This window comes from Cydia fagiglandana, chromosome 7, assembly GCF_963556715.1.
Source record: "Cydia fagiglandana chromosome 7, ilCydFagi1.1, whole genome shotgun sequence".
NCBI lineage: Eukaryota > Metazoa > Arthropoda > Insecta > Lepidoptera > Tortricidae > Cydia > Cydia fagiglandana.
Window position 1 is genome coordinate 9,424,736 of NC_085938.1, and position 16,236 is coordinate 9,440,971.

The 16,236-nt window shown below is 36.0% G+C and overlaps 1 protein-coding gene across 1 annotated transcript in view; it reads right to left on the minus strand.

Moving 5' to 3' along the window:
• Positions 1-16,236, minus strand: part of LOC134665860 (uncharacterized) — an 89,499-nt gene that overhangs the window by 71,081 nt on the left and 2,182 nt on the right. Inside the window, exons 2-3 of the mRNA XM_063522893.1 lie at positions 13,505-13,614; positions 11,060-11,190 (exon numbers count right to left, since the gene is read on the minus strand). Of these exons, the coding sequence (XP_063378963.1) occupies positions 11,060-11,190; positions 13,505-13,612 (239 nt within the window). The 5' untranslated portion in view covers positions 13,613-13,614. The remainder of the gene's footprint in view (positions 1-11,059; positions 11,191-13,504; positions 13,615-16,236) is intronic.

Below are 16,236 nucleotides of genomic sequence, written 5' to 3' on the forward strand. Positions count from 1 at the left end.
TATTGCAAAGGTAACATACAAGATTTTTAAGAGACATATACCTTCAATGATAATGAATATTATCCATGTAACAGCACTATCAACAAGGAAGGACTAACAAGGAAGTGAAGTAAATCTTAGTATTAATCATATGTAGGTATTTAAAGAGCTACCGACTCTACGCCTTGACCTACTTTAGAGAAGACCTTGAGGGCCGGCCCAAAACGACGATTCTAAGTAGACCCTTTACATCTCAGCTAAGTTTTATTAGAGTTAAGAGGCTTATAAAAGTAGAGAACTTATAAATGTAACCAGCCTAAGGGATATATATTTCCCACATACGGCATTTCAAACATGTGTTCTATTTTGCGATGAGTAAGAATGTCATTTTTGAAATGTCAGCCTGGTAAAGGGTTAACACATATACTGTATGAATGAATGAAAACATTTATTTTCAGGCAACTATTGGCCCATAGATAGAAATACCTTAAAACTAGCATACATATTACATAAATACACCTATACCTATTTACATATACCTATTTAGTTTTAGTCAGCCGTATTTAGGGTTACCAGATGACAGGAATTTTCCTGACATGTCAGGAATTTTAGCCTTTTGTCAGGAATGGGGACGGAACACGAAAATGTCAGGAATTTTTAGAATTGATAGATTTTTTATAAAGTACATTATTATTTACTTAAATTTATCCAAAAACATTGTAAAAAAATAATAAATGAGATATAACTTCGTAATTATTAATTAGGAAATCTTTACGCAAGCATGTATGTATATACATAGATATTTTAGAAATCGAATCGAATCGAACCGTACCGCGTTGACGGTGTGACCCCCCCGTCGACGTCGTTAAAAATATGAATGTCAGGAAAAATATTCGGAAATCAGGAATTTTGTCAGGAAATTCTAAATTTGTATCTGGTAACCCTAGCCGTATTAGATAAAATATGGTTGTTCTTGATGGAGTTTTCTGAATTCTCTGAATACATCAACACCAGTATGCTTTGCATCTTGTATTTTTTTAATAATACTATGTATTTATTTATATAAAACATGTCAAAAACAAAAACGAAATAGGTACCTTAAGACAAGGTAGCTAATACAGGATAAACAGGGGCTATTACTTATATTCAATTCTCTGGAGCTCTGGACTCGACGAAAAAGTTATAATACCTAATGTTACGTATTAATATTGGCTAATTTGCGAGATATAAACTTTTAAAGCTCTCATAGACTGACAGACCGTGTACTCTTAGAAATAGGCTCCCGTTGGTAGAGTCAGACCAAGAATAGTCTGCAGCGGATTTGATAGTCCACGCAGTGAAAGTGTTATTTTAAACGTCAAACTTCTATGAAATTATGACGTATAAATGACACTTGCACTGCGTGGGCTATCAAATCCGCTGCAGACTTTTTTTGTTCCGACTCTACCACTCGGATACGTAACCCTCAAAATATTTTTCGAAAATTTCTTATCAAGTATCAATTAACAGTCTAACAAGTAATCACTACATAACAAACTATTATCGCGCCGATCATTATAATTATTATATAGTCGATTATGCCTAATACCATGATAGCCGCTAATAGGATTACTTACCTGTATTTTTTATTGGCTTTATTATATTGTTATGTAATTTTTATCACACACTATGATGTTTGTATACCTAAACGACCACGACTGTTTTGCATGTTATGATGATGGAAATAATTTGACGACATCTTAAGAGACTACCACAAAAATCACATCACTGTAACATTAGGAAAAACTAATGCCTAAAGTACTGGCATTGCCTGCTATACATGTAAGTCATCAGGTGACTTTGATAGTAACAAACGGTCATGTTTAGAACATTCGATCGGAAATATGTGCTGGAATCTTGCTTTACTTTACATACCCAATATTTTATTTAACCTTCATTACGATTTTTTGATTAAAAACAAATCTTTTTAAAGGAGGTTTAATTTTTTTTACTATTTTGTGCGCTTGTAAAGGGTAAATGTTATTATGTGTTAAAATTACTGGAAATTGTAATTTCTTCTTATTGAAGGTGTGACGGCCGAACAATAACCAATAACAATGTTGGCATTAAGAGGTGACGATTGTTTAGATTTTCTCGAGCTTGGTGGTAGGTAATTTAGGTAGGTACCGTGGTTCACAAATGCAATAAACCATGACCATAACACATAAGAAACGTTCATTTACATACATCTTAATCAATGCAACTCGCTGGTTTATCTGCGATCGTATACCTTAGTATAAAATATCCGTTTTACATTCAATGAGGTATACGTAAACTTGTCAATTACCTATCAGGTTAGATGCCTGTGATGTGAGATGTGACATTTAGCAGACTGGAAATTTATATGTAAAGGCCGCGATTTACTGCGCAGTTCGTTAAGTAGGCATTAAATATGTATGTAGTTAGATATCCTTTGATATATTTCTTAGGTTATTTATAAAAATGCTTAGTAAAACATTTTTTTTTTATTAGCTGTTGGAATCGTATGTTGCTTTATAATAAAAACATTGAAACCCTTTTCTTGTTCCGATTCATTAATTTGGTTGGTGATAATACTTTGCTGGATCAAACCGCTGAATAAAATTGTAGCGCACAAACAACAATAATTTGTTTTACGTTGTTATATATAACTTAACTCAAATATTTATTAACGCTGTGATTTGTAAAAAGACTAATAGTAGTGTTCTTCTACAAATCTATCAGTCAGTAGGTCTACATAGTTTGTATATTTTATCCCACCAAAAACATTCTGTAAAAAACTAGCCAAGTCTCGATGGAGCTGCTTGTTTATCTCTAAAAAGTAATGAAATCTAGACAAATTCGTGCCAAGTCTAAGGTTCCTTACTGCGATTTCTTTATTATTATAGTTAATGTTGTGTGACTTGGCCGTTGAAGGGTACACAAGGGTACAAAACCAGGTGCTCCGTGACACCATTGCACCAATCTGTCGCCAGAACCGCTACCCATTGACGATGGAAAATTGCCACTTGGAAAACGTTGATTCAATAACCAGTCAATTGTAGGCTTGATAAAGCTGCGTATTTCAATAATACTTATGTATGGGCGAGCCTGAAACAAACACTTATTTTTGGTGCAATGGCAGATTGGTGCAATGGTGTCATGGAGCACCTGGTTTTGTACCCTTGTGTACCCTTCAACGGCCAAGTCACACAACATTAACTATAATAATAAAGAAATCGCAGTAAGGAACCTTAGACTTGGCACGAATTTGTCTAGATTTCATTACTTTTTAGAGATAAACAAGCAGCTCCATCGAGACTTGGCTAGTTTTTTACAGAATGTTTTTGGTGGGATTTCACTTCTTTTTGTAGAAACGTGGGCATATTGATTTATTTTATTAGATTTTCTTATTTAACACATTTTTTTTCTTTTAGGAGTAGTTTTTTTTATTATTACAAATCTTTCTAACTAAACATATCTTCATTCATACTCACATCGTACATCGTAGAGTACCTTTACTTTACTTTACCTACTATTTGTAGGAACTGCAACAGTAACTTTGTAATATCATATATTTATATGGGATTACAAACTTACTTATGCAGTTCTTAGATCTTTAAAACGTGACTGATATTGCAATATTTTTAGGTTTTCCCTTTATGTGGCCATTAAACCCTAACTCTGTACCAAATTTCAGCTCTCTGAGTTTATGGGAAGTACTAGTTCTATTCTGATGATCATGAGTGAGTTTCATAAATGCGAAACTTTGCTTTCGCTTAACTTCGGAACTAAATGACCTACAGACTTGAAATTTTGGATTTTAAGTATGTGATTATAGCTTACTGGATGACCAAAATTTCTTCGTTCTGGTCTTATCCAGAGGTTCTCAAATAGGGGCCTGAAAATGCGGCGAAATGGTTCCAGTAAATATGGTACGGCAGTGTTTGCTTCGCGCTCGACTTGGCGGGGGCACTGCCGTGCCCCCCGATTTGCAATACCAGTACTAATGAACTCTAATTCTATTATAAGACTGATTGACAGTCTCGTTTTCTTTAGCATGGTAATTCTTTCGCCATGCTCCACGCTCAATCAACAATCAATTGTTGTTATAAATACATGAAACTACGAGCAGTAACGCTACATTGTGGACAATTACTACAAAAATGTCGAGGTTTTATGCTAATGATGATACTGTGGTTGAAACTTCAATAATTCAGGATATAAAATCGAATTCTCAATCTAAAACAAACCGGTGCTATAATAATATACATAATACATTGGGCCTTGCCCCGCTGCCGGTGGCATCCTAGGTTAGTTTTTTTATAATGTGTTTATATGTATTTTTTATTGTTTTGTAAGTGTTTTTATATTTTACTTTTATATCCATACTATAAATAACCTAACCCAAGATATCGTATCTTAGTATCGTTTAAAAAATACACAATACCATTACCTAAGCTACAATGAAAACAGTAGACACAACATATTACATCTAATGTGCAAAGCTTACATTCTTGATTAAAATAGATATCTTGAAGATAACCACTCCGATAGTCGCTGATAAGGAAGAGAGATCACGATGGATATATTCATTACACGTAATACTTATCAGATAAAGCTGTAGTCAAGTGTGAAACGCAATGTAATTGAATTGGCCAGCTATCTTGGAAAAAGTTCCATTCAGTAGAATTCCGCTGCTGCAATAGTTTAATCTTTGCTCAGTTTGTGCAAAGTCATTAATTATCATTACAATTTAAATACGTACAAAAGCAAATTTTAACGGTATTTAGAAATTCACCGGCCGGTTTTTAAGCATACATTTCACTGATTTCAGGATTAATTTTTCCCTTTTTTTTCTTGTTACTTTCAAAGTGTTAAAAAATATTAAATAAAAATGAAAATGACGTTTCCACAAAACTGATAATTCTAATATACAGCTGAAAACAAGTTTTCTTAATAGAAAAACGTAAGTGCCAATGCCAAGATAATTCGCTGTTTTATTAATCTCTAGTTTTGCTCTTGTATTTGAAGTATTGAGACAATAACTACAGTTTCTTAAACCTAGGATAGAGATATATCTCAAGAACCTTGCAAAAAATAGGTCTATCGATTTAGATCCTGACCATTTTGATCTGCATCCACATTTTTATTCTGAAAATTAGCTATACACGAAATTCTAGATATTCAAACTCAAACGTTAGATTTGTCAGCTAGTGAATATTTCGAACCTCTTTTTAACTTATTTATCACTTGCAACAATGTAACTAAATAGCCCGACCTTAGCAAGTGATAATCAGTGCTATTCGCACGTAGCGAGACGCCATAATGAACAACTAATAGATTCTCGCAATTCAGTCCGATCATATCAGGTTACAACCAGACGTCGATCCTCTTCGTTGAAGACAGACGAAAGTATTTTGGAATGCGAATATCTGCTAAATCTCGAGCGAGATTCAAGGGGAAAAGTTAAATTACGTTGAGTTTAGTGAAAGAGATAAAAATCGACAGAAGATTTCATTTAATTAAATATGAAATTTGAAGAAGTGACCTTAAACGTACATTTGTAGACATTGAGATAATTAATTAGCTATTTCGACGTTTAATTACTATTACGACGCATAATTAATTAAAGCCAGATTAGAAAAACAACAAATCGTACACGTCCCTGAATACTGTAAATAAAAAACCGCCAGAAAAAAACGCATTCTAAAATAATCATCCAACAACTCTTATGCGTATTTCTTTTGAAGATAACGATGCAATTTTTGGTCGAGACGTGATTGTAGACTATGATAAAAAGTTGGAAGGGACTTATCGTTATTACGCTCCAAGTTTTGATGTATTATTATGTGTACATGATAAGAATATATTATTATTGTTGTAAATTTAATTTTTTTTTAGTAGGCAGCAGTGGCGGCGCGTCAAACATATCCATAGGCAAGCCGGGGCTAATTTGGCTTACACATTTCCTTTACAACTCTGCCTAGACGTCCAAAAACAGGCAAGCCGGTGGGAATCGGCTTTTATGGACGCGCCGCCACTGGTAGGCAGTATTATGTACATAGTAAATGTATATGATACGCTGAAAAAAAGGATTGCCCATGCCCATCCCAATGCCACAGTAGACGGCACAATTGAGTCATATAAGGCTTTTTCACAAATATTTGGCACTAAAAGCTAGACGTTTATGCCAGAATCGGCCACAGTTGCCAAGTTCTACAACTTGATACTGTGTGAATTTAAAGTAAAAAGACAATATTATAACATTATGCATCACGTTCAATAAAAATTACATACGCACTATAACCACACATTCCATATACTCGTAATACTCGATAAACATTAGTCTCGTCTCGCATTAATCACATAAAGTAGTCGGTATAACATAGGTGTAATCGTAAATTGAATTTACATTTCAGAAATCAGTAATGTTCATTCGAAAGCCGTATCGATATTCAATCATTTATTCACGATTCGATTTGTATTGGTTTGTGAGCTAAAGTCTAATATAATCTGAGTCTAAGATTTGTAACAACTACCCGTCACAGTAGATCAAACTTAAAGCGGTGTGCAGCGGATAGGTTTTGTGAATAACAGCACTGAAGAGGCGTGGGTGTGGAATGCTGAATCAAATGTCGTCTGCTGACTGCTGCTGCTGTGTACTACCTAATTGAATACTTAGGAACGGAATTGTTTTGTTTATACAGAGTCATGTTGCTAATTCTGAGATCGACGAGCATTTCAGTGATAATGGACTGAATATAATATATTATATTATATAGCTGACACAGGTTTATGTAAAAGCAAGCTTATATTATATGTTCAAGTAAACTGCCACGAGTTTTATATGGAAATTTGGACATTTCAGTGCAAATCTCACGCCATTTTAATTTAATTTAACGATACTGACTCTACTTTTCTTTGCACAGTTATCGAAAGATTCGAGACTATTTTTACGACACAAAATTCTTATCACCGCCCTCCGAGTTAATGATCATCGGTCAAACCAAATCTAATCCAACCAAAGCGGTGAAATCCAACATGCATGTATTAAGATTAGTTTCAGACAGACATACAGGTGAAACTAAAACAATCGTTGTAATTTATACATACGGTTCCATGTTTACCGCTTCATTTCATATGAACCATAGCGTGCCTATTGCACTAAAACCATACGAGTATCTCAACAATAAATTAATCCAGTACATGGTATTATTTTTATTAGTGCGTATTGTACAAGCTTAAAGTTGCTATATTCGTGGCTATGTATTTAGTGATATAATATATTTATTATCATAATTATATAACAAACTTAATACAAGTGCCTAAAAAATAAATTAACTAAAACTAAACCTAACAAAAAAAAATGTTATTTGTCGCAACCACAAGAATATAAAACTACTCCAATGTTTCCCGCTCAAATGCACTAAATTTATTTCACCATAAAGTGCACACTTAATGTTAATTTTCAACAATAATAATCTAGATGCAATTGTTTGCAAGTTATCATGCATCTTACTTGTTTACGTATATCGTACTTGTTAATAAAATTACCATAGTCTTGATTATGTTATTTGTCTCATCGCGTGTCTCCCTCGTTGTGGCGACAAGCCGTGAATAGATGAAGGTCGAATCAATGTCTCCGTTCGGAAAGACCTCTAATGGCATGCCCTATTGATCTCTCTAAATGCTTTCTGACAACGACCAATGAATACGAATAGTTTATTCAAAATCTATTAAGGTTCTTGCTAAGAACAAAATATCGATTCATTTTGATCATTTTAGACACTTCGCGTGCATGGCTTCAGTTCTTCCGCAGTCGACTGTATCAATTAGGAAAGTCTGTATTCTGTAAATAGTAGATCACGTACTGCTGAATATATTGGTACTAAAGTAAAGTTTTTATTATGATTCTGTTCTATGGTAACGAATATTTCTAAGGTCGTAGCTTAGTGTTTCTTTCCGCTATCATTTCAGTACCTGCGTTTATAACTACACAACAACATTGACAATTGTCTCAACAACCATTATGCCAACAAAGCCATAACACTAAACTTGGAAAAGTTTCTCAAGTTTATGTTCGACCGAATGGTTGACTGGTAGTCTCTGGTAGAGAATGTCTTCTTAAGGCATTAAGTCCGCCATGTGCAATAAAGTTTAAATCAATAAATAAACCGCAATCCCAGGCGACCCAACCATCAGTAAATCTCCAGCAAGCGATTTACAAAGAATATAAATGACACCGCATAGTAACCCAGCGACAACCAATACAATATATACTCTAGAGCATTCAGAGATACTGCGGCTGCGTAGTTCGCGAGACGTAATAAGAGTGTGTGCACCTATACAGCAAGGATACCATTATCTATTATGTGTGTGCTCTTGACCCAGCTCTGGTTGGGGTAGGGTTATCAAACCAGTTTGGGATATGAATGGGTTACATTGGCCGATAACGTGCAGTGACGGGATGGACTGGAATTATTTTTATGAATCTGTTTGTTCCAACTGCGAGTCTCAGTCTGATAAATCTAAAACTGCCGAATGGACATTCATTTAGTTATTAACAACATACATTAGTTATTTTGCTGATGGCAATTTATGTGCAATTAACAAACATAATAACTGACTAGGTTATGCGAAACTCTAACATAACTAATTATCTAAGACTCCATATTTCTTTCCAAATCATGCAAAACCCCTCACAGCGGGGCACCAGAGCAAAGAGTCATAATTTCAATTAAAAAGTTGAAGGTTACCAAATATATAGGTCTAATTTCGTCTTTAAACTACCTTGCCCTTCAAGAGTTTCCCATACCTTTCCAGTAGCGGCATCGATTTTTCATAAAGCCCTGGCGCGTTGCCAAGAGTAAGGTTACGTTCGATTGTCGAGAATTTGGCAAGTTGCCTACTGGCACGACAAATTTCTATAAAATACGTCTTAAAGCTCGACTTTACATTAGTCTCGCGTACAGTTATTGCTGTTTTGGAAATCGTGTTGGCAGTTACTTTTTTATCCATTGTTATGCGAATGGAACGGCCCGTTCGAGAAATCTAGAATCTAGAGCATCGAACTGCTATACAGGGCGTCCCACAGCTATGCCACATGGAGGGTAAGTACCCTGAATATTGTAGATAGAACATTTTGCTGAAAGAAGACATTATTTTAATTTAAAAAACAATCTAAACTGCATTCATAGATTTTTAAATAATTACATGGTTGAACCGGGAATCGCACCCGCTACACGAAAAAAAAAACACCCTGTAGCTTTTTCATACCGATCGAAAGGCTTCATCATAAGGATTATTTTTTGCTAAATAACATAGTGTCGGTAATAAAAAGAAACCCATGAATTTTAACATTTTTAATTCAAATTAACCAATTTAATTTATCAAATGCTCAAAATGAGTGTCATTCTGTTGAATACAAAGCCGCTCTCTTTTGATTATTTCGCTAAATTTCACATCAAATGTTAAAATTCATGGTCTTCCTTTAGTTTCTGACACTATGTTATTTAGCAAAAAATAATCCTTATGATGAAGCCTTTCGATCGGGATGAAAAAGCTACAGGGTGTTTTTTTTTTCTCGTGTAGCGGGTTCGATTCCCGGTTCAACCATGTAATTATTTAAAAATCATGAATGCAGTTTAAATTGTTTTTAAAATTAAAATAATGTCTTCTTTCAGTAAAATGTTCCATCTACAATATTCAGGGTACTTTCCCTCCATGTGGCATAGCTGTGGGACGCCCTGTATATAAGAACACATTTTTTTCTTATTAGATAAGATATCAAAGATATGTACGGATAAGCGTCTCATTACTAAGATTAAGAAGCTGCTTCGGAATCGAGGCAGCAAGCATATAGGTAAATCATACAATAAAAACCAATCCGTAGGACTCTTCTTGACAATCTTAGCCAAAGACAAAAGGTACCTTTTGCCTAAGACCGGCACATATGGCTTTAGTTTTAAATGCAAAACCAAAGTCGAGTTACAGCGTTTAATCAGTGCAAATCACATTTCGCGTTATTTTCCAGTGTATTACGTGAGTTGGAACAATAACAAATATGACAATACAATAAATTCTTCATACGCTCATTGATATTACTCTAGAATATATCGAATACGTGTAGGCCGTTTTCTTCCATAATGTTAGGAATTTACTTGTTATCATATTGCGTTATGGAAAAAACCATTCAAGGCAAAGCAAAATATCTTCAAAGGAAAATCAGAGTCTATTTCAGAGCCAGCGATGAATGAATTCTATAGGTACATTTACTTGTCCCAGAAAGAGGGTAATGACTTACATGTGTATGAATCTATTTTTCCTCGACATGCTCTGTCTTTAAACGATTTGGGAGATTTTACCATATGATTTGTCTGCCTTTGGCTCTTGGTTCGTCTCAATTGAAAGTACATACACTCGTTTGTAATTAAATAGAGATTTTAGGCCTATACCTAAGATATGTTTTTTTGCATGAAACAATTTCGACAAACCGAGGGAAATTCGAGTAAATATGCTAAAAGTTTTGACGGTCACACCCATGAACCGACCCAACTTATATGTATCGACAAAGAGTGCGGTGACGGATTGATATTTGATTTCTTTACAAAAGTGTATGTCGTTGATGGCACAGCTAGTTACTAACCGAACCTGCCTTGTTCTTGTTTTATGTTATTTGTCTCGTCCGAGTTAGGTCAGGAAGTCGCTCATTTAAAATTTTAGGCGTTGTTCATGGTAGAGGTCAGGTTCTTGTGACTCCTAATAGTGCTCTATCTACTTTTAAACTTTTTAATGTTCGGGTTGTAAAAATAATTCCGAGATGTTCTTGGCTCATTGAAATTCAGGAAAAAGATCATGCGCTAGCGAATAGGTCAGTATCAAACTGGTGGTAGCCGTACTGCTAAACTACCACGATGTATCGTCTCGCGGACGTCTGCACGCTCGAAGCTGACAACGGTCGCTAATATCGCAATACATTGTTTAAAAGAAATGTATACGGCGGTGGCGTGATGCGCGCTCGGAGCGTATGCTAATGTGACTTTCGTGTAAGAAGCCTATAAGAATGTAGATGTAGCCATACCTCAGCTGTGCGCAGTAGTACTGGTGCGGTATGGCAACAAGCACACCAGCGCCGTCGCCGGTGTCGTTGTCACAGGCGCACGCGCCGCGGTGCTCCATGCGCTTGGCGAGCGTCTCGGCATCTCGGACGATCTGTTCAAAATTAAATAATGTGTAATTGCTAATGTAAGTGTAAAAGCAAGTTCATATTGTCCTCAGGTCATAAAGACTACGTTTTAGTTTTAGTCATATATTTAGTTATTTAGTAAACGTATTGTTAGTGTGTGCGTGTAAAAGAGAGAGATTAGTCTTTATCAATTAAAATTGGGTACTTACATTTTTACGTTTTGTTTTGTACGGGTAGATAGTACAGTTGCCTCCAGAATCTCGCGAACTAAATTGACAGGTCAATGTGCACAAATGATACCACAGTTTGGCCAGTGCTGTTCATATCGATATTTTCAAAAAAGTTTGAATTAGAAAATGTCGGTATTTCCAAAATGTGCAATTTTATGGTACCTAATAGAGATAAGGATAATGTTAGATAAACATATTGTAATTAAATAAATAATTTATTGTTTTTATTTTGTTTGTTAGGAAAACTTACAGCTAGAGTAACAAGTTGTGGGTAATAACATAGAAACAGTGATTTTGGCTCAAAATACAATAAAGCCGGCCCAGACCGGGAAATATTTCGTATAATATGATTAATTTCTCATTTAATTTGTGTGGTGTGAACGCAAACATTAAATCGCCTCGGTATGCCTATTGCTTCGATTGTAAAGACCAGTCCCTAAACTGGACATTTAACCTTTTGAACGCCACAGACGGCAATCGACGTCAACGCAAAATCGTGACAACGACGCCAAAGACGGCATTAAACGTCGATCGTTTTTTGATAAAAACCTACTGAAAAACATTCCACTTTTAGGTTTGCATTATTTATTCACAAAACTAAATTTTACCCCCGTGGCGTCATGGCACGGCAAATGGATGCGCCGTTTGGCGTTCAAAAGGTGAAGTTGACAATTAGTTCAGAATTTAAATAATTATGAATCAATCTCATCTATCTACCGGCCAAATGTATAAAATTAAATCACCAATTTTAAATTTATGGCCACAACCGAGCTCTTGAAATAAACAATGACGGTAAGTTGTTGCACACTAACATTGAAATACTAACATTCAAATTTGTCAGTTTCGCACGACACAGTCTAACAATCGAACCAACTACTTTTCTCGTCATATACATATCTCATATAAATCGAAATCGTTTGTGACCCCTTTATAATTATGACATGGGTAGTAAGTGCAATATCTTACTTATCGATATCATTTTATCGACATATACCCGTGACTATTTTTTCTTTGCTATTCCTGGTATCATTTTATTTGTCAAACTCATGTCAATTTAGTTCGCGAGTTTCTGGAGGCGACCTTAGATACATTATAACTGAAGTGTTTATATTAGAGCAACATTATTCATTTCCGAGAGAGACACAGATCTAGTGATATGCAAAAACGATAGGATTAAACGAAATTATCTGAAGTGAAGTTCTATTTTCATTAGGTATATGAAATATTTAGTCCGAGATAATGACAAGGAAAGGCGTACCTTTTTCATAGTTATATACCTATCGGACTAAATACGAATATTATTGTCTTGGTTATCTTCCTCCGGCTAGAAACGTGAGGCGAATCACTTACCATTATGGAATAGTCTAGTTATTTGGATAGACACACTGGTCGCAGCACTTTGATCCCGTGAAATTTGAAGGAGTGTTTAGGTACCTACATGTCTGATCTTGATTTTACTGCAGATACACCTACAATATACTCTGCATCTTTAGGTTTTTTTTTAAAATAAAAGTAAACAAAATCTACCCTTAAGCCTCTATCCTTAAGGTATGGCTATGTCCTTAAACCACGTCCAAGATCACCGGTGGACGGGCAGCAGCGTCCCTCAAATTCGGTGTACTCGACTGCGATCGCCAACCCGCCTGCCAAGCGTGGCGATTATGGCATTCACCCCCCAAAAAAGGGGGAGGCCTATGTTCAGCAGTGGACGTCTTATGGCTGAGATGATGATGATGATGAAGCCTCTATCTTAAAGCTTCTATCTTTGGCTTAAGGAGCTATTTGAGGGTAGATGAAAACATTACATGATCAATTAATGTAGTTTTTAGCAGGTCGTTCAATGACAGATCCAGGCAGTTTTGGATTTGGTCGGTTAACCAATAAATGTTACAACTACCCGAAAATGTACAAATTGTTTACTTTCATTTAAATACCTAAAGATACACACCCTTATTCATAAACGTTTACTAAAGTTGACAAGCCGATAATAATCGTTTGTCCCTTTCCATCATCGAAAAAGGACAAACGATTATTATAGGCTTGTCAACTTTAGTAAACGTTTATGAATAAGGGGGACAGACTTTAGTGATCATCTGAAGTGGCAACTCACTTTATGGGTCCGTTTCCCGTCGATAGCAACCACAAATCCGACGCCACAGGCCTCGTGCTCGTTCTGGGGGTCGTACAAGCCTTGCTTGGGTGGTCCTTCCCACTCCATACCTGGAATATAAGTATAACATCCGTTTCAGTGGCTCTGGCCGGGTCCCCATAATGTTGTACCACACTAAGAGTCCCCCTAAATCGTCGTCGGGCGTCGTCGTCGAATCTACTCTATGGCTGCTGCTGGACGCAACGTTAGCGCAACTGTTCCATAGCGCTGACTAGACGCCGACACTTAGAAGACGCTAATGAGGGGTCTCTCATCCGCTCGCCGTCAACTAGTCGTGAACCATACGTAAGCAGCATGGCACAGCTGTATCGTTGGCTCAAAAAACAGGTGTTTTACTCTGTAAGTGAGTTGTTCGATATGTAATACCTAGTATTAAATAGAAATATTAGTTTTAAGTTAACAATGTACCTACCTATTAGATTAATAGCTTCAAGATAATATTTGCATGCTTAACCAGCTAAATATGTTTCTGTACGGGAATATATTTCCAATAACACCTTGTTATACCATATTTTATGCAAATAAAGAATTGTTCATTTTTCATTTTTTCATTTTCATTTTCATGTAACGGAAGCTACTGAACTCCTTGGAGATGTAGACTATGGCTGGTTTACATCATGTTTACAGTGTATTGCCATTTGTCCCCGCCGCCGGGCACAGATGAAAATGGAAATAGATATATTCATGTGATTCATTCCCATCAGTCTCATGTATGGCGGCGGCCACGTGGGGCCGGGACAAATGGGAATACATCGTGTTCGCATCATCGAAGTGTTTTTCTTTCCACGAAGCAATTTGTTTGCGTTTGTCGCGATACAAACGCGCGTTTGCATCGATACAAGCGCGGGTCAATGGCGCGATTATCACGATACAAACGCGCGTTTGCATCGATACAAGCGCGCATCGACGGCGCGTTTGTCACGATACAAGCGTTTGCATCGATGCAAGCGCGGGTCGATGGCTCGATTTCGCGATACAAACGCGTCAATTTTTTATAATATTTAAACTTAATTCATTACTATGTAGAGTTAACGCAATAACTTTGTTTGCAGATGGTTACACAATTTATTTGTTTTCTTCCTTGCTCTGACCATTGACCTACAAATAATACTTATCAGAAGTTCAATGGCAACTAAAGATAAACATTGCACAACATGAAACATAATTAGCTTCCACTCTGATAAAAATAAATGACTTAAGATGAAAGAAAAATAATTACTATGTAGAGTATGTAGTATACATATGTGAGTAACTCAGCCATTATAATAATTAAAAAATATACCTACATACAATAATATATGTCAATCAGTTCCTTACTATTTAAAGAAACAAACTAATATTATGTTCCCTACTAGTTGAGATATCAGGGGCCCGTTTCTCAAAAGCTTGTAACTTGTAATACAAGTGGAAGTCCCTTTCTAACAAAAGCTGTCAAAAAGTGACATCCACTTAAATTACAAGTTACAAGCTTTTGGGAAACGGGTCACAGAAACCATACATATAATATAGAGTTAGACCAAGAAAAGTCTGGAACAATGTTCGAAACATTTCTTCAGTAAAGAAAGTGCCATAATGTCACTCGCAGAATATACTTAAATTCAGTCTTATCAGCAAAGCCCTGACTTATCAAGGGTGATAAATGAGGTTGACAGATGCAGGCGCTGCATTAAGCCAAATTTTCCATACCTAGTTGTTTCCATGTGATGACATGTCACATAAACTAAGATTAATAACCCTTCAGCTGGCACATGTCAGTTTGAGATGTCGGAATAATGTAATGTAATGTAATGTAATAATCCTTTATTTCAGACAGTAGATTGCATTATTTTCTACAGTTCTTGCGTTTTTTTCTGTCTGTGTGCCATTTATTGGCAAAAGGCCTCCTCCAACCTTCTCCATTCCTCTCTATCCTTGGCAACTCTCGTCCATGTGGTTCCTGCTGTGGCTTTGATGTCGTCCACCCATCTTCTAAATGGTCTACCTCTTTTCCTTTTCTTATGGCCTGTGAACCAGTTCATTATCGATTTCGACCATTTTTCTTTGCCTCTAATTGTATGTCCTGACCATTTCCATTTTAACTTTTTTATTGTTTTTGTGACATCTTTTGTTTTGGTGATCTTCTTTATGGATTTTATTCTTATTTTATCCGATAGTCTTTTCCCCAGCATACTTCTTTCCATGGAGTTTTGGCAAGTTTCTAGCTTTCTAATGTGTGTTTTAGTGAGAGCCCAGGTTTGGCAGCCGTAGGTAAGTATAGGAAGTATGCTGGTATCAAAGAGTTTCCGCTTGATAGTTACATTGATATCTTTATTTTTCATTATTTCCTTTAGGCTCCAATATGTCTTCCAAGCATTTCCAATACGTCTATCTATTTCTTTTGAGGTTAGATCTACCGGAGAGATTATCTGGCCTAAATAGATGTACTCGTTGACGTAATCAATTGGGTTATTATTGATGAGAATAGGTTTTTGCTTGTCGTTAGTCATAGCCTTGGTCTTTAGTGTGTTCATAACCAATCCCACCTTCCCACTTTCTATAACTAGGTCATTCAGCATTATTTGCAATTCCTCACTTGATGATGAGAGTATGATCAGGTCATCCGCAAATCTCAAATGTGAAAGGTTTTCACCGTTAATAGATAGTCCACATTTCTCCCAGTCTAATTGGCGAAA